The sequence below is a fragment of the Lampetra planeri genome, chromosome 46 (assembly GCF_965212315.1).
Source record: "Lampetra planeri chromosome 46, kcLamPlan1.2.h2, whole genome shotgun sequence".
Taxonomy (NCBI): domain Eukaryota; kingdom Metazoa; phylum Chordata; class Hyperoartia; order Petromyzontiformes; family Petromyzontidae; genus Lampetra; species Lampetra planeri.
In genome coordinates, this window is record NC_136152.1 from 462,946 (window position 1) to 483,996 (window position 21,051).

The window sequence follows — 21,051 nt, forward strand, 5'->3', positions numbered from 1 at the left end:
CTATTAAAGTTTTTATTTTACCAGGTAACGCCCACTGAGCTGTATAGCTCTTTTTTTTGTTTGTTTAGAAACGACCTGGCGATCACAATTGATAGTTCAACAAAAGTGGCTTATCACGTGGACATTTATAGCGGTCAAATACTCCAAACGCTTGACGTTGATTATAAATGCAGAGGGAAAACCCGGAGGACCCGGAGAAAAATCCACATGACCACGGGGAGAGAGAGACACGCAAACTCCCAAATATACAGCAGCAGTAGGCGTCAGGGTCGGGATTGAACCCTCGATCTCCTGTATACCAGGCGAGGTAGTTAACATCTCGGCCATTTGAGCTCGCTGTTCCAGATGATCTCCCTGAGCCTGGTTCGTGGGCTCCACGGGAAGTCGCGTGTTTACACGGCCGGCAATGCACCGGCGATGCCAATTCGTGTGTTTTTTTCCTTGGAACCGAAAAACAAACTTAATTATAATTGCAATGAAACGAAGAACAAAAAAATAGCAATTACGCGATTACGAGTGCGGTGGGATTAAGCCGATTCTCGAGGGAGAAGGATCCCGGGATCGCTCCGAACGCTTCCCAATCGACCGCGCGGACGTCCGGGGGGGGGGGGGGGGTGTAGTGGCAGCGGGGGGCGACACCCGCGCGTGCGATGAGCCGTGAATGGTCCCAGGAGCCACGTGCAATCTGTAAACATTTGCCGTGTAATTATTTTTCATTTGAACTGTCAAACGGCGGCTCAGAAAATACAATCGGTGTGGGGGGGAGGGTTAGCGAGACATAAGCCGTCATTGTCCATCCCCCCCCCCCCTCTTCGGCGGTGGTGCCTTTTGTCTCAGAATCCACCTCCTGGCGTGCGCTTCATCGGTGGTCGCTAGTGGCCCACTTCCCCCCCCACCCCCCACCCCAACAGTCTGTTAAGGCTGCGTCGGGGGAGACAAAGGCGCGCGGGCGTGGTGATGACCACGCCAACACTTCGTGTGCCGTGTCGGCCTTCATCGGTGTCCGCTAGTGGCCCACTTGCCGCCCCCAACAGTCTGTTAGGACCACGTGGGTGATCTTTTTTTTGTTAGCATACAAATGACGATCTTGTTGAAGGATGGATGGACTGGGCCCTGTCATAGGCAAGTGGATTTCCCCACCCACCGCTGGCTCAGGGGCGCCTACGGAGATCAACGCTGCCGCCGCTGCTCCTCCTTCAAGCAGGGAGACGAATCGTCATTAACAGCAGCCACGATGTATCCACAGCTGGGGCGAAGGCCTCCGTCGACAGAGTTCCCACCTGTCCCGGATGTAACCGGGACGGGCGGGTTAATTCGTCTCGTGTGTGTACGGGTGTCGGTGACGTGGATATCGTGTTGAACCTCATCGCGGAATCCTGCACCAGCTTTGATGATTGGTCCGGACAGATTGTGAAATAACGCCGTTTTTTTATTGGACATCTGCCCCCCAACAAAAAGAGCTTCATCGCTCATCGGATCCCCCCCCCTCCGGTATAAAAATAACGACTCTGTTTGGCCTATATTAGAAAATAATATGACAATCTTCCTGCTAATGCAGACGGAGTATGGGTCCGCCTCCCCTTCCCACTGAGCCGAAGTTGACTGAAGGCTTCCACACTCTCAAACTAGCCGCTATGAAGGGACCCAACAACAACCCACTTCATCTTCTTGGTTCTTTCGGTAAAGTCACGTAGAAGGAAAATAATAAAACATAATAAAATAATTCTCACGACGTTTCGGCCACAACGCAAGCAGCCGTCCTCAGGTGGAGAACAGACCTGTTCTCCACCTGAGGACGGCTGCTTTATTATGTTTTATTTGTATTATTTTATTATTTTCCTTCTACGTGACTTTACCGAAAGAACAAAGAAGATGAACCCCTGCAGTCACGAAAGAAGCTTTACATCGAAATAAAACAACCCACTTGCTGCGCTGTGCCGTCTCGTGGTCATCTCAACGGAAACATCGGCGCAATGTCTGTGCGATCCGCCAACCCCCACCATGACGGGGGTGAAATGCACCACCCCCCCCCCCAAGCCCCACCCCCGCCCCCAACGAGATGCAGCAGGAACACGAGAATCAGAGGAGCATTAGCAAGAGCGGCACCGTCGTCATCATTGAGATCGTGAGAGTCTTCTCCACCATCTGTTTCCGTATAATTAGCAGATTGAATCAGCTGTAGCCTTTTCAGCAAAAGCTTCGGTAACAACACAATGATCATCATCGGCAGCTTCAGTGACGGAAGCATCGTCGTCACCATCAGCAGCAGCACCAAAGGGACGAATTTTGACTGAACCAAGAATACCATCGGGACGGTGAACTTTCCGAGCCGTCTGTTTTAAACCTTTTATTTTTGTTGCCAGTTCTAATCGGGGTGAACCTTGCTGGCCACTGGTCAACATGTGAGTGGGTTTCCAGGTCTCCTCCGCTGCGGTGGAGTACGATGAATTATCACATGGCTCTCGCACGGTGGGAATAAAGGGGAGGAAAACAATGAGCATGATGGTGGGGGTGGCACGAGTGTTTTTCTCTCGGTGCCAGTTGCACATCTCCGCCGCCAGGGGGGGGGCGAGACCAGTCTTCTCGCTGTGAAAAAAAACATTTGAATGCTGTCGGCATTGTGCCCTTGCTGGTAGAGTTGTGGTAAGATGTTCAAACACCAAATAGACACGAGAATAGATTTTCCCCTTTTTTCTAGTAACAAAACAGCTGTGAATTTAAATTTAAAGCTTTTCGTGACTGCAGGGATTCATATTCTTGGTTCTTTCGGTAAAGTCACGTAGAAGGGAAATAATAAAAATGAAACAAAATAAAATTCTCACGACGTTTCGGCCACAACGCAAGCAGCCGTCCTCATGTGAAGAAACAGCTTAGCAGTGTTCATTCGGACGCTGTCTTTCCGACAGCTCTGTTTCTTCACCTGAGGACGGCTGCTTGCGTTGTGGCCGAAACGTCGTGAGAATTTTATTTTATTATGTTTTATTTTCATTATTTTTATTCTACGTGACTTTACCGAAAGAAGCAATAATATAGAAAAACAGCTGTGTTAAGATGTTAAAACAAACTGAAATCTTTTACAAGGAATCATGTCTGCATTAACCACAATACTTGTGGTCAGAATGCAAACAAAAAAACATCCTCTGATAATATATGCATTGTCTTTGAAACTGATTGGTCCACACCAGAGACAGCTTTCTTTTGAGCCTCGTCTCAATCGGTGTTAGACCAGAGGACGCCAAAAGGCGGACAGCACAAAGACATGCCACCATCAGAGTAACGAGAGCTCGGGGTGAGCAGCGACATCGCGGGACCTTCTTTAACACAGCTGTTTTGTTTCCAGAAGAAAGGGGAAAACCTATTCTAATATTTTGGGCCTGGCAAAGGAGGTCCCATGAGGTCCCATTTTGTATCCTTCTCACTGCCCATAACAGAGGGGGGGGGGGGGGGGTATATCGCGTGAATACAAATGTGTCGTTAAACCCGCCACCACCCGGGCACAGCCAATTAGTAATGCCTTTGTGTCGAGGCCTTAGAGAGAGAGGGGGGGGGCAGAGAGAGGTGGGTCTGCTGAATGTGTCGTTGAACCCGCCACCACTCTTCGCACCTGATTGACTCACGGGTGACGCCATCACACGTGACCCTCTGTGCACGAAGCAGGAGGATTTCTCCACGACTCTTGGCTGCCCGCCTGATGATGCCGGTTGTTGTAATTACTGGCGAAACGTCACGGCACTCGAATTGTCAACGTTGTGGGTTAGCTCTCCAACACACAACCGGTGTAGTGCTGTGCTAGTAACGAATTGGCACGTTCTGTTTACGTGACAAACCTTACTAACACTAATTGTTATAACAACACTCCTACAACATCAGTGCAGCGCCACATTAAATACGCACTACAACGACAATAGTTTAAAGCGATTTGAAGCATGTTTTATTTTCAAAATGGAAATATGGTTTGGGGGGGGGGGGGCAGAACTTTGTGACGTCATATTTGAGGGGGATCTGACTTTTTGTGACGTCATATATGGACGGCCCCGAATGCCGGCACAGCGCACGAGAGGGTGGCGTGTGATACGCAGCACGGCCGGGCCGCCTTTGTCTCACCAGCGCCGATGTTTACACACACACAACCGCACACTCGCTACTCATTTTAGGCCGAGTCGGACTAGAGGAGGACCCCAACATCAGGTAAGATTTACACTGAGATCTCCTTTAGCAGTGGCAAAATATAGTAATAGGTGTTTACCCTTTCAACTGGTACAACAACTGACACCTTTATACAAGGGATCATGTTTGCAATAACCACAACACAAGTAGTCAAAATGCAGACAAAAAGAAACAGCTCTGATAATGATAAGCACTGTCCTTGAACTCTGCTCGCCAGGTTCGTTGTGGCAGTAATCTGCGCCTCCCACGGTCCCACCTCCACCCTTCCAGGCTTTGCTGCACACAGGAGGCCCGACACCTCGTCGCGGGGTCGAACTCGGCCCCACTCTGTTGAGCGGGGGGTCAAATGTCACGGCACCGGAGGTCAACAAACCCGGGCGAGGCGGGCGGGCGGATCGACCACGGGCGACGAGGGCCACCAACTACCCCCAACGCCCTGGCCGTGGCACGTTCCCACTAAACAGTCCTGCGGAGGGAGCTGGTAGGAACGTTGGGTTGCTCGGTCAATGGCCAGGGTCAACGGCGGCGTGGTGTATTCCGCAAATATGCCCGACTGTGAGGGCGGGCACAAGCCGGCGTGAGTAGGTTAAACGTTGAGTTTTATAAGGGCACCACGGGGTGACCAGCCCCTCCCCAACCAGCCCCACCCCTCTCCACCCAGCCACTCCCTGCACGACGGAAGGACGGACACAATAATCCCCTGTAGGCTGGTGTAACCAGGTTCCTAACAGTAATATGCCAACCGTAGGCTGAACGTTGGGACCGTTAGGCCCGCTAACTTTGGCCAAGCGTTCATCGTTTACCGGCTTGGGCCACGGTGATTTTGCGAAATGCGATTTTGGTTGTTTACGATCCGTAAAATATCGTGCACCTTCATTCCTGTGTTTGCGCAAACACGCTCTAAGGGGCCGTCCATAAATGACGTCACGCGATTTTGGACGATTTTTGGCCCCTCCCCCCTCGTCACACGGCGTCACAAAAAGTCAGACCCCCCCTCACATATGACGTCACAAAGCTCTGCCCCCCCCCCCCCCAAAAACACATGCTTCAAATCGCTTTAAACTATTGTCATTGTAGTGCGTTGTTAATGTGGCGCTGCACTCTTGATGTTGTAGGAGAAAACATTTATTAACAAGTCTACTTAATCAAGTAGAACGTGTTTATATTTATTTAAAGTTGCGCATTTTTATGTGACGTCACATTTCCCAACCCCCCCCCCCCTCGTCACACATCGTCACAAATGTCTGACCCCCCCCCCCCCCAGGTGCGTGACGTCATTTATGGACGGCCCCTAAAGCCGTGGACAAAGCAGTTGTTTTTCCCCAAGCTCCGTTGTGCACCGGCTTAATCCACGCACGAGGATGGTCACCGCCCTGAACCATCCCAAAGGTCACGATACAGAGAGAACACACAGAATCCACAACCGCAATACATTATCAAACTTTTTTTTTATTTACCATACCATGGCCGCAGTAATCGGCTAAACAACATTTATACTTTATAAAACTGTAACTGTTACATAAATAAAATTAATATCACAGTGTCGCCTTTCCTTCTCCTAAGTTATTTTTTTAATGTGGGGGTTCTTTTTTTTCTTTCTCCATTTAAGAATTTTTATCGATCTTTTTTTTCTCAACTTTTTTTCTCGTTTTACTCTGGGGAACATTTATACAGAGTGGCGGGGGGCCGGTGGGAGGGGAAGGCGGGGGGGGGGGAGTGCGTGATTGAATTAAAATGATAATAAATAACACATTTGTTTTTTTTTAGATACAAAGTGAGAGAGACAGATTTTGTACAACTTACAGCGACAAACATCACCTAACCCATGCTGCTGCTGCGGCTGTTCTGCGTGTTGGTCAGCCCTCCCAAACCCTCGCGTCATTTTAAACCTCTCCCCCTTTACAACTTTCAAAACAAAGAATTAAGACGACAACCCAATTCCACTTCTTAATTTGTAAGCATAAAAAAAACACTGACGTTATTATTCGTATTCACTATCGTTTTGTAATATATATCCTTATATAATTTTGCTTCCCTTCCTGTTTAATACAGGGCGCGAGCACGCACGCACGCACGCACGCGAGCGGCGCGCACGCACGCACGCACGCGCCAATTTCTGTCCAACACGGATCGCGTCGCAAACGCTCTGCCAGCTGCCCCCGCGTCAAACAGAACGGCGCGACCGCTGAGAGACCGGAGAAGAAAACAAATGAAACGTGCGTTGAGGAAAGGAACGCGGGGAAGGAAGGAGGGGTAGGAAATGAATAACCGTAAAATTTCAACCAACCGTACAGCAAATTTTAAATAACGAGTTGTCCCAATTCTCTTAAGTCCTGAACTTTCTCTTCAACCCTTTCCCGTTCTGAGACGTTTGCAAGTCGCAGGGTGTGGGGCATCTCGTTCACCGCTCAATCTCAGAACGCGCGAGTGGTTCAGCGTTCATGTTATTTAGAGAAGCGTAGCGCCGTCTTTTACTAAGAAAGACACTGCACTCACCGCAGACAACCGTAGCAACACGACCGCTCCTCCTCCCTGCGATAGCTGGCGCCGAACTGTTCCACACGCCCTCTCGCGCGTGGCCTTGTGGGAGCCTCTCTAACCGATAAGGTTATTTTAAATTTCAATTTAAAGCTTTCGTGACTGCAGGGATTCATTTTCTTGGTTCTTTCGGTAAAGTCACGTAGAAGGGAAATAATAAAATAATAAAAATAAAACATTTAAATAATTCTCAAGACGTTTCGGTCACAGCTGCTTGCGTTGTGGCCTAAACGTCGTGCGAATTATTGTATTGTTTAATTTTTATTATTTTATTATTTCCCTTCTACGTGACTTTACCGAAAGAACCAAGAAGAAAAAAAGTTATTTACTTTAGTTTTTCTTCCGGTGCCTTTCCGATGACGCGTGTACGTCATCGTAATGGGAAAGGGTTCAAATTGACAGCCCCTGACGATAGCAGGCTCCAGTCAGTCGTGGCCTGAATCGGCGTAAATTTGGACAGCAATTGGTTGCCGATTAATCGAAGTCGCCGAGTCTGTAGGAGTGGCTCCCACCCTGGCAGTCCGCGCGTGGTGCGTGCCTGGTCTGCGGACCCCGTTGCAGACGCTGTCACGAGTTGGGAGTTAGTTTTAACATTTTTGAACAAACAAAAAAAACGCAAACGATTGGTGCAACACAGCGGGTCGCGCGGTGGTCCGTCACAAAATGAAAAAAAGTTGAGGGTTTTAGCCTTGGTCCAGATACAACTTTGGGTTACCGCTGGTTCCAGTCGATGACAATCTGCGGGATTTCAGTCAAGTTTGACGCGCCCCTGTGGATTTCAGTCAGATCGACTGAAGCAAGTCAAATAAAAATGACAACACTGCGTTGACTAAATATCTTAAACACTGTGCCGCTGATGCCACCGAAAGAGGCAACAGACGGGCAATCATGGGATGAAACTCAAGGAACCCGGGAGGGAGAATACGGCGGTGGGGGGGGGGCGGGGGAGGGAGGGGGGTGGGGGGCGCCCCCCATTCCCAGTTTCCTATTTTGAAATCTGACAACCAGAACCGAATGTTATAAGAGGAGCTGCCCACAAAGCAGCCTCTGTGCAATCTGCAACGCGTAGGGGGGAAAGGAATGGGGGGGGGGGCGGCGAAGGAACGATACAGCATTGTTAAAAAAAAAACTACCCCACGACTAAATAAATAAAAATAAAACAATCAAGTGATGTCCAGCTGCGGGAAGGAAAATAAAATAACAAACCGCACTTAACGAAAACTGCTGATGGATCGCTGGGGGGGGGGGTCAAAGGTCGTGGTTTAGCCCCTTCGTGAGTTCAGCAGCACAGCTGGGATCTCCTTCCTCTTCTCGTCCTGGATGGTGATTGGCCGAGCACCGATGGCGCAAACGTCGTTCTCCAGCACGCCTCATCAGACGGTGTTGTTCAGGGTGAGAGAGGGGCATGGGGGGGGGGGGTCCACGTAGATTCTGGAGTGGAACCACTGCGGTTTTCACAAAAATCACAGAAACGGAATCGACAGACGCTGCCCACGGAGGCTCGTCTTGAAACGCAATGCAGACGTGGGGTGATGGTTGTGGTGGTTGTGGCTGGCGGGGGGGGGGGGGGGGGCGAGCGAGCTTTGCCACGAAAATAAATCCAGAGGTCGAAGGCGTCAAACGCGTAACTCGCACGACGCGTCTCTTGCGTTCTCTTATTTACTTATAGTCAACTTCGTCTTCTTAATATCTTCACACGCAAAAAATAAAAATAAATTTCAGTCCCGCCCGCCCCCCCCCCCCCCAAAACTATCGTGAAAAATAAAATCACTCCGACGTATAAAACCGGCCGCGGCATTGAGGTTGTCAGATTATTATTTGGAACGAGGAAATGAAAATTAAACGTTATAATATCATCATCATCATCACAACAATCACCGTGAGCGAGGCGTGTGGCTGGGGGTTGGCGTCGCGGTGTTCGTCGCGATGCGGGACAGACTTTCGTGTCCGAGGAGTCGGAGTCGAGTACCCAATTACCGACCACCCCCCCCCCCCCCCCAGGGTCTCGTTCCGTTTTTTTTTTTTACGAAGGACAATACTGTACTGTAGAGGCTGTGTAACAGTCTGTGCGATCAACGTCCCCCACACACACCTGGATACAAGATGCCACGCGATTACAAACAAACACACCAACTGAGGAACACAATTTAAACAAAAAACATAGAGGGGGGTGGGGGGGAAACAAAGACGCGGAGAAATCTCCAACCTGCGACGACGAGAGACACAGGACGTAATCATGATAATAATTACTTTCATTATTTTCTCACGGTGGTTTTTTTTTCGTGTCCTTCGTCATAATCCCATGTGTTACCATCATTATCATTTCATTTAATTTTTTTAAAGTCACAATTCTAATTTACAGGTCCCGCCGCCTTTCTCTCGGAAGCGGGCCGATCATAAATACAAGTTGACACGCTCGCCGCGTGCCCACGTCCCCACGACGTCCACACGACGTCCACACGACGTCCACACGACGTCCACACGACGTTCCTACGGACGTGCCCACGACGTCTCCGGCACTACCGTGCCCCCCCCCCCCCAAATTTCCGCGCACATAACCGGCTCAACGTTCCTAAAGCCCCCCCCCCCCCCATGGCAGCCAATCATAATTATTCTGCATAGTTACATCTTCTGGCTTTTTAATTATTGGCTGACTTGCTTCTACTGTCGTATTCGACAAGACAAGGAGAGAGGGGGGGGGGTAGAGAATGGAGGGGGGGGGGTAGAGAATGGGGGGGGCAGAGGAGGGAGAGGGGGGGCACAGAGATAATTGAACAAGTCGGCCACCCCCCACAACCGACCCCCCCCCCAACCCCGCCTTGCCCCCCTCTCGATAAACTGAACCCCAATTAGGAGATGGCCCCCCAAACTAAATCCTAAAATCCTGCTAACCCTAACAGTGCCCCCCACCCCCCACTGCTGCCACCCCCCCCCCAACCCAGAAACCCGACAGAACTGTAGTCATTCTGATATGTGCCATGTGCCCAGCCCCAACGGATTCAAGTATGTTATTCTCTTTATTATAAATTAATATACTTTTTACATTAATTACTTCAAACCTTTAATTGTTTGTTTTACGTGTATCAGCTTCCTAGGGTTATATATATACAGTATATGGTAATGCACATTATGCACACTGGTTTTCCCTGAGAGTGTACATTCTCAATGACCGCCCTACTTGGTGTGTTATAACGGTTCGTGGTGTCACGTGCGTTGTCGTTTAGATTTGAAGATTACATTTTTGTGAGTGTTTTTTGTATTTTTTTTTCCGACAGTTTTTTTCGTGTTTTTTCGCCGTTTTCTTTTTTGCGTTAATCACCGTTCAAAGATTACAACTTTGCGCGTGTGACCGATATTTCTGTTTTTTTGTTTTTTTCTCTATATATGTTGTTGTTGTTGTCCGGCGCCGTAGCACACGCATCACCGTCGTACGCCATCTCTCCGGGAGGTAACATATCTTACTTTTGTTTGTTACGCATTGCTGCTGTAAGCTTCAAGTCAGGCAAATGGAGATAGGAATCATTCTCTTTTCTTTTTAAAGCCTTCTATAATGTTAACAGGAGGTATTTTGCTTATTAAATCATCATCATCATCATCGTCGTCATCGTCGTCATAATCATCATCATCACCGCCGCCGCTGACGCACGCACATTTTGGTTTGTGTTATAAAGTCGATCAATCGACCGCGCCGTCGGTCACGACCCCATGGCGCTCGCCCGCTGTGCCCCGTGGGTAGGGATCTTCGACGCGAACGCCATGCAACGCCCGCGGAGACTTGTGCCGGCGAACGAGGGTGGGTGGTGGTGGGGAGGGGGGGGGCTGGGGGGGCTCCTACTACCCCCCACACCCCTGCCTCCCCCCCCGGGAGGTAAACAGGAACGAGAGCGAGAGAGAGCTTCGCGGCCGGACGCGTTTGCGATGCGGACGCGGGACCGCCGAACGGAACGGGGGAGCAGCGCGGATGAAACGAAGGTCGCTTCTCTGTCGCGAGACAAAAGAGCGACGAGGCGGAGAGAACTTCTGCGGGGGAGACCGTGGGAGGTCCTCCTTGTATCTTCGCGAGTCCCGGTGCTGCGGGCTGAGGTGGAGGGGGTATAAAGCGTGTTCGCGCGCGCGGAAGTTCACAAAACGACAAGTGAGAAGTCGCGGAGGCGGACAGGAGGAATGACGAGGTGGGGGGGGGGGGGGGGCAGAACGAGGTGGACGAAGTTAAACGACAAGGGTGAAGCGTTGGACAGGCACGCGAACGCCGGCGGTCGGTTTTGAAAGACCCCAACGCGCAACGCAAAAAATAAAAACCTGTTAACGATAAGCGCGAAAGTATCTATGAACGCAGATGAAGAGGTACAATGAGGGGGCGAAGAAAGTAAGGAAACGATGAAACGGGGGTGGGGGGGGACGTCCATAGCGAAGAGAGCAGCAATGCTCGTGGTGACAGCAGCAGCAGCAACAACCATGGTGCGTGACGACGATAACAACGATAAATTATGAAAAGCAGCGGCGAAGGAGACGAGTAGAACGTAATGAAGATGACGGCACGGACGAAAGGCCGAGCGACCATCGGCTTGGTCCTCTCTGCGGAGTCGGGTGGGAGGGGGGGGTGGCAGTCGTGGTCAGAATTGGCGGAACGATTCTCACTCCCTCTCGAGCGGAGCCCAGTGCCCGCGTGAAAAGGTGAAAGGTCAAAAGCGTCGTTTTCGTCTTTGGCGGCGGCCTCCCCGGGAGAGGGGGGGTAAATCAGCGCTGGAAATTCCACATTCCCATGGCCGGGGGCCCGTATATCCAAAAACCAATCGCTGTCGACTTCCCGCACAGGGCAGTTCTTTATTTCATTGACCCAGGCGTGTCATGATGGGCCGAGTTGGGGGGTGGGGGGTGATTGAACTTGCGACCTCCAAAAAGCGACGGGGCCGAGCGACTCCGGGCGAAGTGGAAGTAGAGTGGCGAGGGACGGAGTTTCACCTCCACAGTCCTCTGAGATTTCGAAAAGATCAGAATTATCTTTGCGGTTTGAGTCACCGTCCGTCGGAGTCACCGGCCGAGGGTCGTCATCATTATTATTGTCATCGTCATCGTCGTCGCGTTCATCAACATCATTCAAATACTGTGTTTCCGCGGACCGTTACCGCGGCCGAATCATTCACGCGGAGCGATCCATTTACAGGAACCCCGCCGACGCAAATCGGGAGACGCCGACGGGGAAAACCGTCACCCTCGCTCGAAGACTCGACGCGTCTCCCACCGAACCTCAATATCCGCTTGCCAGAAATCTCCCGACGCTTGCCCGCCCTCCCCCCAATGATGCGGAACCATCTCGCTTCCATGGTATCCATCGCAAATAAAGTCGGGGGGGGGGAGGGGGTGTTCCGTGAAAAGGAAATCAGCGGGGTGTCTAGAAATGGATCGCCCAGTAGTGTTTCCTATGATCTACGCTCGGCGCCTTGCCACCATCATCGGCGTCATCGCCGCACGTCATCGCGGTGGGGGTAACGCCGCGTCACCACCATCGTCATCGTCGCGGTGCGGTACCGCCACGACGCGGAGCGGCGGTAGCCCCGCGCGCGCCGCTCTCTCTCTCGTGTTGCCGCCGTGCTTCTCTCTCTCAGTGGTGTGCGACGTCGCGATTTTGAACCGGAGCGTAAGGAGAGCGACGGACGGTTAACAATCCGCTGTGAAGTCACGACACACACCTGCACTTGTAAACAAAGCAGCGTGGTTAAGGTTTGCATCCTATGCAGGTAGGAGGACGGGTGGGGGGGGCGGGGTTTCGTTTTTTGAGTTCGTACGTTCGTTTCGTCACGCTTTTTTTTTTTTAAAACGATTCCGCTGCCTCGCGATTTATACGCCAAGAGGCCTGGTCCGGTTAGGGCCGCACCGTTTGCTCCAAATCCTCGCGCACGTTGAGCGGGCGGGCGGGCGAGCCAAACAAGCGAGCGCGGTACGGTGATCGGCGCCCACCGCCGCCGTCTATGCCATCGTCATCATCGGAGGGGTCCGGACTTGCGCTCGGAAATCAGGAATGTCGCCTGGGCCCCCCGTGTCGGCACGTGATTCCAGTGCCAGAGGGGAGGAAGGAAGAACAAAAATAACGTGGACAAAACGTGAGGGCGGAAACACAAAAACCAAGAAGAGGTAACGGCGGTGGACCGTCGTTACGGCGACGGTGGCGTCGACGACAGCCCCGGCGGGTTTGGCGCCGGCGTTGACGCCGTCGAGTTTGTTTCGCCGTGTCCCGGGAGAGAACGGCAACCAACAACAACAAAAAACATGAACGAAAAGTAAAAAATACTTTACCGGAGCGTGCAAGCTACGTGTGGGGGTATATATAACATTTATATATATATGTATAGGCTTCAGAGTTGCTCCGCCAAACACCATCGCCGGTGCGTCATCATTGATCTGTACATGTAAACAGTGAGTCGTCAGGTCGTCCCACACGCACGATCATCGCCCTCCTCCTCGCAGCACGGACGTCGCCCCCCGGCCGCTCCGACACGGCGGAGGGGGGGGGGGGCCGAGGGGTCAAGGAAGGAACCCGGCTGCCGCCGATCGCCGCCAATAGACGCCAAACGCCGGCGTCAGCCGAAGCGCTCGCGCACCAGCAGCATGAGCTTCTTCTTGCCCTTGTACGTCTGTTTGAGGCCGTCGAGGAACTGCGCAAACTGCGCGTGGCCGTCGGGCGCCAGCAGGAACGCCTCCCGCGCCTTGCCCAGGAACTCGACGAACTCCCCGTAGTGGCGCGGCGAGATGTGCGTGAGCCGCGAGTGCGCCGTGCTCACGTACGCCGCCAGCGTCGCGTCCAGCAGCTGCCGCAACGGGCCGCCCTTGTCCGCCGCCGCCGCGGCCGCCACCGACGCCGCCGCGGCCGCCGTCGACGACGCCGAAGCGCCGCCCCCGCCCGCCCCGCCGCCCCCGGACTTTCCCGCGGCCGAAGCGGCGGCCGCAGCGGCCGCGGCGGCCGCCGCGGCCGCTGCCCGCCCCCGCATGGCGGCGCCGAGGCCTCCCGGCGAGGGCAAGCCGGGGAGGCTGGCTGCGCAGCGGCGCAGGATGTCGGAGAGCACGGTGGCGCACTGCACGCCCTTGACCACGAGCGGGATCATGGCGGCGAGCTCCTGCTTGCCCAGCGAGTGGCTGAGCGCGCAGGCCCACAGCACGTCGTTGATGGCCGGGTGCGTGTCCTGGTTGTACGCCAGGCTCAGCTGCGCCATGGCGAGGCTGGCGAGCTTGTAGGCGCGCAGCGGGTACCCGCGGTGCTCCATGTAGCGCGCCACCGTGAAGAGCTGCGCGTGGCCCATGCCGGAGCCGCCGCCGCCGGCACCGCCGCCGATCCCCACGCCGATGCCGATGCCGCCGCCGCCGCCCACGGTGCCGGCGCTGGCGGCGTCGAGGACGATCTGGTAGGCGGTCTCGAAGGCGACGGGGTCCTTCTCGCACAGCGTGAGCGCGGAGAGCGCGCAACTCTGCGGGTCCTTCATGGCGCACTGCAGCGCCAGCGTGCGGGCGCACTGCGCCAGCTCCTCGCGCTGCCCGTAGTCCAGGCTGAGGCGCAGCGCCGTGGGCGGCGAGAGCACGCTGGTGGCCACCAGGCTGGTGGCCTCCGTCGGGGTGAAGAGGGTGTACCAGCTCTGCATGATGCTCACCAGCGCGCACACGCCTGCACCACCCCCCACCGGTGACAGAGAGAGAGCGAAGACGGATAGGGAAGAACATCAGCACAGGGGAGACAAAGGCGGCCACACTGCCGGCATCGTCGTCGTGCCGGCTGACCTCGCGAACTTAGCGACCCAACTGTGCATCATCGTCGTCACCGTCGCCATTATCCGGCATCATCATCATCGCTGTCGTTAGTCACCTGTCCATCATCGCTGTACAATGACAGTGTAGTCATCGTAATCATTTACAGCCCTTAGTCAATCCACTGATGGACGAGGGGCCTCCACACGGCGTGCGAGTCGGGGGGTGGGTCATTGTCTGACCGTTACCTTCACCCAGGCTGCTCCGTTGTGAATCGGTGACACAGCGTCCCAGAACCGGCCTGGATGTCACTTCGCCACTGACGGGAAATGGAACTCGGGTGTCCGCTGCTACCTGCCCCGTGAAGGCGAAGCAGCCAGCGGAGTGAGCTCGCCAAGCGGGGAATCTCTCTAAGAGAGGCCCAGCGATGGGAAACGACGGCTCGGGGGAGAGGCCTTCACCCCAGCACCGGGTAGATCACGGTGATGACATGGAGGCGGCGGCGACGACGATTCGCAAACGGGTTTGGCGAAGGATGAGGTGGGGGGAACGGTGGGGGGGGGGGGGCAGAACCGGCGACGGCACAAAACTCACCGACTTCCGTGGCGCAAGTCACGAGCCATCGCACCATCTCCCTCCGGCGCCAGTTCAGTGTGGACAGCGTCATCCGCATCACCTGCGCACACGCGGCGTGGCAATCCCTGCGTCACGGGCGACTCACGAGTTCGCATGGTTACAGTCACACCGCCGTGCCTTGGCTTTAATGTATCTCTGTGTATCTCTATGGGTCTCTGTGTATCTCCATGCGTTCACGATGTGGTCTATAGTTTGGCTTGCATGTCCACAATCGCACTGCTGTGGCTTGGCTTTTGATTTTCCGCTGTGACCATATATGGGTGCTGGGTGCTTTGGACATTCGCCGATATCAAAGAGGCTCAAGTGACCCTGACAGGGCCCGTTACAATCTTCTTGTTTCGTGCGGCTGCTGATGTAGACGCAGAGCAACAATTACGATTTCACATTCAGCCGGTCAAGCCAGACAACCCCGTCAGTAGCAGCGGAGTCGATCATCGCCGCGATGTCTCCTTAGTATTTGCCGATCGGGGCATTGCGTCGTTATATATGTTGTACTGTCGGTTCTGGATGACGACGGTCGCATACCGGAGAGTTTTCCAAATTTTTTATTTTAATTTTACCAGGTAATCGCAGGGCTGCACCTTTACCCCTTAGGTTCGTGTGACAATTTTCGTGATACTTTAGCCACCTATTTGCGCAGTCTGCTTCTGCCTCTGCGACTTGCCCACGGAAGTCGCGTTTGTAAACTAAACTATAAAAATATACTTTACCAGGTAAGGCCCACTGAGCTATTAGCTTCATATTCAGAAGCGACCTGGCCACAAACGATAGCTCAACAAAGCTGTGTGGGGGCGGAGGGGGTGACGGGGGTTGGTGGGTCACGGGGGTGATGGGCGAGACCTGTAGGCCCAGTTCGAGTGCCACGTTGAGCAGCGTGATGTCGGGCAGCCCGTCGGCCGGAGTTCCGATCTTGAACGCGTCCTGGGCCAGCTTGAAGAGGTGGGACGACGAGTGGACGTGCTTCTGTATGGAGTCCAGCACGGCCCGCAGTCTAATCACGTCCCCTGCGGCGGGCGAGGAGACGAGGAGAGGAAGGAGGGGGGGGAAGAGGAGGCGGTGAAATGCGAAAACGAGATCCAGGGGTCGGCAAACCTGCGGCTCCGGAGGCAACATTGCGGATGTTTGGCTGCCCCCCCCCCCCTTGCGCTCTTTGGCTGCCCCCCCCTTGGGGCTCTTTGGCTGCCCCCCCCCTTGCGCTCTTTGGCTGCCCCCCCCTTGGGGCTCTTTGGCTGCCCCCTCCCCTTGCGCTCTTTGGCTGCCCCCCCCTTGGGGCTCTTTGGCTGCCCCCCCCCCTTGCGCTCTTTGGCTGCCCCCCCCCCCTTGCGCTCTTTGGCTGCCCCCCCCCCCCTTGGGGCTCTTTGGATGCCCCCCCCCCCTTGGGGCTCTTTGGATGCCCCCCCCCCCTTTGCGGGCAGCCGCTGAATAAAAAATAAATATAAAAGTAAACCTTAAACGTAATTTAACGTAAAGATAATTGATTAAATATGGCAGGGAACGGGGTTGCTGTGGATGTCTTTGGCGACAACAAAATCGACAATAGTCGAACTGTTATTCTTAAAGATTAACTGAAGCGGGGGGGGGGGGGGACTAAATAGCCGCAGTTTATTCCATCACCTGCTTTGTTGATTTAAGTCAGATTGCGTTTGTCGTCCGCCGTATACCAGCGGTGTTTTGTGTACAAGTAGCTCTGCCGCGTGCGATGCGGCTCTCATAACGAGATTGGTCAAAGACAAATGGCTCTACTTCTTCTTCCTCTTCTACTCTGAGAGGTTGCCGACCCCTGAGCTAGACAAACTCTCTCCGCAAGCCCTCTCGTGGCTAGCAGACATCACTGGCGTCTCAGCTCGTGGGCACATTGCCGCTGCTGTCATCAGCCTGCTGGATGAAGGCCCCCCCCCCACCCTCCGTGCCGCTGTCGCCAAAAGGAACTCGGGAAGAGAGCGAACGAAGTGGAAAAATAACAAAACCAAGGACAACAAACAAGCCCCAATGCGTGGAACGCGTCTCTCGTAAAAGCGATTGCCAAACTGAGTGTGCTCGTGCGTGCTTCTGTTAGAGCGTGCGTGTGTGTGCGAGAGCGTGCGTGTGTGTGCGAGAGCGTGCCTCAGCGCGTGTGTGTGCGAGAGCGTGCGTGCGCGAGAGCGTGCGTCAGCGCATGTGTGCGTGCGTGCGTCCGTCCGCGTGAGCGCGTGTGCGTGCGGATTTGAGCTGCGGAGAGCGGGTGGTACCACGGGCTGGCACACTGCGCCAGTGTGTGGCGCAGCATTGCGAGGGTGTATCGTGCCCCAGTAAATCTCCATTTAAAACGAATTTCCTTCGAACTGCTTTGTGTGTGTTAGTTCGTTGTCCCTTCCCCCCCGCACATCTGATCAGCACGGCGAAATAAGCTCAACGCACATGCGGCGCATGCCATACTGGCGGCTGTGCCGGTGCGCCGGTGCTGCGTGGGTGCCGTACCCTTGGCGGCGGTGAGCATGGTGGAGGCGAGCTCGCACTGCTGCGACTCGATGTGCGCCAGCGTGAACCAGCGCGGGTAGCGGTTGGGCACCACCGAAGGGATGTGGTACGGGTGAGACGCCTCGCCGGGGCCCGCCGATGACTCCAGCACTGGCAGCCTGAGGGGGCAGCGCCATAGCGTCACCGCGGTGATCGTGGTGGCCATGACGACGTTGGCGGTGACGGCAGTGGTGGTGGTGGTGATGACGACGTTGGCGGTGACGGCAGTAGTGGTGGTGGTGGTGGTGATGACGAAGTTGGCGGTGACGGCAGTAGTGGTGGTGGTGGTGATGACGTTGGCGGTGACGGCAGTGGTTGGTGGTGGTGATGACGTTGGCGGTGACGGCAGTAGTAGTGGTGGTGGTGATGACGTTGGCGGTGACGGCAGTAGTAGTGGTGGTGGTGATGACGACGTTGGCGGTGACGGCAGTAGTGGTAGTGGTGGTGGTGATGACGTTGGCAGTGACGGCAGTAGTAGTGGTGGTGGTGATGACGACGTTGGCGGTGACGGCAGTAGTGGTAGTGGTGGTGGTGATGACGTTGGCAGTGACGGCAGTAGTAGTGGTGGTGGTGATGACGACGTTGGCGGTGACGGCAGTAGTGGTAGTGGTGGTGGTGATGACGTTGGCGGTGACGGCAGTAGTGGTGGTGGTGGTGATGACGACGTTGGCGGTGAGGGCAGTAGTGGTGGTGGTGGTGGCGATGACGACGTTGGCGGTGACGGCAGTAGTGGTGGTGGTGGTGGTGATGACGTTGGCGGTGACGGCAGTAGTGGTGGTGGTGGCGATGACGACTTTGGCGGTGACGGCAGTAGTGGTGATGACGATGTTGGCGGTGACGGCAGTAGTGGTGGTGGTGGTGGTGATGACGTTGGCGGTGACGGCAGTAGTGGTGATGACGATGTTGGCGGTGACGGCAGTAGTGGTGGTGGTGATGACGTTGGCGGTGACGGCAGTAGTGGTGGTGGTGGCGATGACGACGTTGGCGGTGACAGCAGTAGTGGTGATGACGATGTTGGCGGTGACGGCAGTAGTGGTGGTGGTGGTGGTGATGACGTTGGCGGTGACGGCAGTAGTGGTGGTGGTGGTGATGACGACGTTGGCGGTGACAGCAGTAGTGGTGATGACGATGTTGGCGGTGACGGCAGTAGTGGTGGTGGTGGTGGTGATGACGTTGGCGGTGACGGCAGTAGTGGTGGTGGCGATGACGATGTTGGCGGTGACGGCAGTAGTGGTGGTGGTGGTGGCGATGATGACGTTGGCGGTGACGGCAGTAGTGGTGGTGGTGGTGGTGGTGATGACGACGTTGGCGGTGACGGCAGTAGTGGTGGTGGTGGTGGTGATGACGACGTTGGCGGTGACGGCAGTAGTGGTGGTGGTGATGACGTTGGCGGTGACGGCAGTAGTGGTGGTGGTGGCGATGATGACGTTGGCGGTGACGGCAGTAGTAGTGGTGGTGGTGATGACGACGTTGGCGGTGACGGCAGTAGTGGTGGTGGTGGTGATGACGACGTTGGCGGTGACGGCAGTGGTGGTGGTGGTGTAAAGGTTGGCGCACCGCGCTAGAAACCGGTGTTACCCGAGTTAGATTCCCGCCATCGCCCAACACCAGTGATGATTACCGGTCATGGGCCTCCCCTAGGTCGACTCAGCCTTAAATTAGTACCTAGTGCGGTGTGTAAACATCGCCACTAGGGAGACAAAGGCGGTCGGGGGCGTGGTGCCGGCCACCCACCCCTCGTGTGCCTTGCCGGCCTTCATAGGTGCTCGCTAACAGCACTTGCCCCAACAGTCTGTTAAGGCTATACGAGGGGTCTTTGTCTTTGGTGGTGGTGGTGATGATGATGATGGTGGTGGTAGTAGTGTTGCGAATGTTGGTAACAGTTGTGATGGTGGCAATGTTAGTAGTGGCGGTGATGGTGATGACGTTTGCGGTGATGGTGTCGATGTTAGCAGCGATTGAGTTTTGACGCTTGTGGCAATGTTTTGGCGCTGTCGACGGTCGCTGCGTTCGACGGCGGCGGCGTCTCACCGCATGGCGCGCAGGGCGACGCGGTAGGTGAGCTCTGAGTCGTGCGGCAGCAGCGCGGTGAAGAGGAACTTGGCGAAGGTGTGCATGGGCACGCTCTCGCGGTGCACCACCTCGCCCAGCCCGCTGTACGGGCCGCCTGCTCGCGCGCGGTCGTCGCCAAAACGTCATCGTCAGCGTCGTCATCGTCGTCATCGTCGGTTTCCGACATCGTCGTGGACAATATCATCGTTGTCGTTGTTATCGTCGCTGTCGTCATTACTGACAGCACAATAGATGTCGTAATCGTATGGGGTGGTCACTGAAATCATTGTCATCCCTGTCACGATCGCTGCCATTACCCCGGGGCATCGTCATCGTTGGCAACACTCTCATCACTCATGATCATCATCACCGAAGTCGGCATAATCATCGTCGGCACCATCATTGCCAGCAATATCATCAACACTGCTGACATCTTTGCCATCATCATCATCTTCGTCGTCGAACAATCAACATCATCAACAATGACATCGTCGTCATCATCACTCCGTGGGACGAGGTCCGTGTCTGTGGGCAGCACGAACCCTGCAGCAGCAGTGTGGCCTGGCGGCGCAGCACGCCGATGAGCGCCGGCGTGAGCTGCAGGTCGCCCAGTCGAGCCAGCAGCTGCTCCTCCTGCCGCCCCACCTGCACGGGGTCAGGGGAAGCGGTGAGGTGAGCGGTCGGCAAACTACAAGTCCTAGGCCAGGGGCGGGAATTGCAAGGGTAAGCAATCTTGTAAGATATGAACGTTGGTGTAGTTCAAGGGTCGTCAGGCTTGGAGCTGTGATGTCAGGGGCGGTAGTTCAAGGGTCATTCGGCTGGAGCTGTGATGTCAGGGGTGGTAGTTCAAGGGTGGTCAGGCTGGAGCTGTGATGTCAGGGTTGGTAGTTCAAGGGTCATTCGGCTGGAGCTGTGATGTCAGGGGCGGTAGTTCAAGGGTCATTCGGCTGGAGCTGTGATGTCAGGGGCGGTAGTTCAAGGGTTATTCGGCTGGAGCTGTGATGTCGGGGGCGGTAGTTCAAGGGTCATTCGGCTGGAACTGTGATGTCGGGGTTGGTAGTTCAAGGGTCATTCGGCTGGAGCTGTGATGTCAGGGGCGGTAGTTCAAGGGTCACTCGGCTGGAGCTGTGATGTCAGGGGCGGTAGTTCAAGGGTCGTCAGGCTGGAGCTGTGATGTCAGGGGCGGTAGTTCAAGGGTCATTCGGCTGGAGCTGTGATGTCGGGGGCGGTAGTTCAAGGGTCATACGGCTGGAGCTGTGATGTCAGGGGCGGTAGTTCAAGGGTCATTTGGCTGGAGCTGTGATGTCAGGGGCGGTAGTTCAAGGGTCATTCGGCTGGAGCTGTGATGTCAGGGGCGGTAGTTCAAGGGTCATTCGGCTGGAGCTGTGATGTCAGGGGCGGTAGTTCAAGGGTCATTTGGCTGGAGCT

The 21,051-nt window shown here is 54.9% G+C and overlaps 1 protein-coding gene and 1 long non-coding RNA gene across 2 annotated transcripts in view; one reads left to right on the plus strand and one right to left on the minus strand.

Annotated features, from left to right (window-relative positions):
- The first annotated feature begins 901 nt into the window (after nt 1–901).
- On the plus strand, nt 902–5,712 carry LOC144733273 (uncharacterized). The gene is made up of 2 exons (XR_013588335.1): nt 902–4,648; nt 5,432–5,712. It is a non-coding gene; the product is annotated as an uncharacterized LOC144733273 (long non-coding RNA).
- Nucleotides 5,597–21,051, minus strand: part of ZSWIM5 (zinc finger SWIM-type containing 5) — a 102,818-nt gene continuing 87,363 nt past the window's right edge. Inside the window, exons 10-16 of the mRNA XM_078615078.1 lie at nt 20,166–20,268; nt 19,603–19,738; nt 17,533–17,690; nt 15,916–16,079; nt 15,034–15,115; nt 13,665–14,359; nt 5,597–13,529 (exon numbers count right to left, since the gene is read on the minus strand). Of these exons, the coding sequence (XP_078471204.1) occupies nt 13,284–13,529; nt 13,665–14,359; nt 15,034–15,115; nt 15,916–16,079; nt 17,533–17,690; nt 19,603–19,738; nt 20,166–20,268 (1,584 nt within the window). The 3' untranslated portion in view covers nt 5,597–13,283. The remainder of the gene's footprint in view (nt 13,530–13,664; nt 14,360–15,033; nt 15,116–15,915; nt 16,080–17,532; nt 17,691–19,602; nt 19,739–20,165; nt 20,269–21,051) is intronic.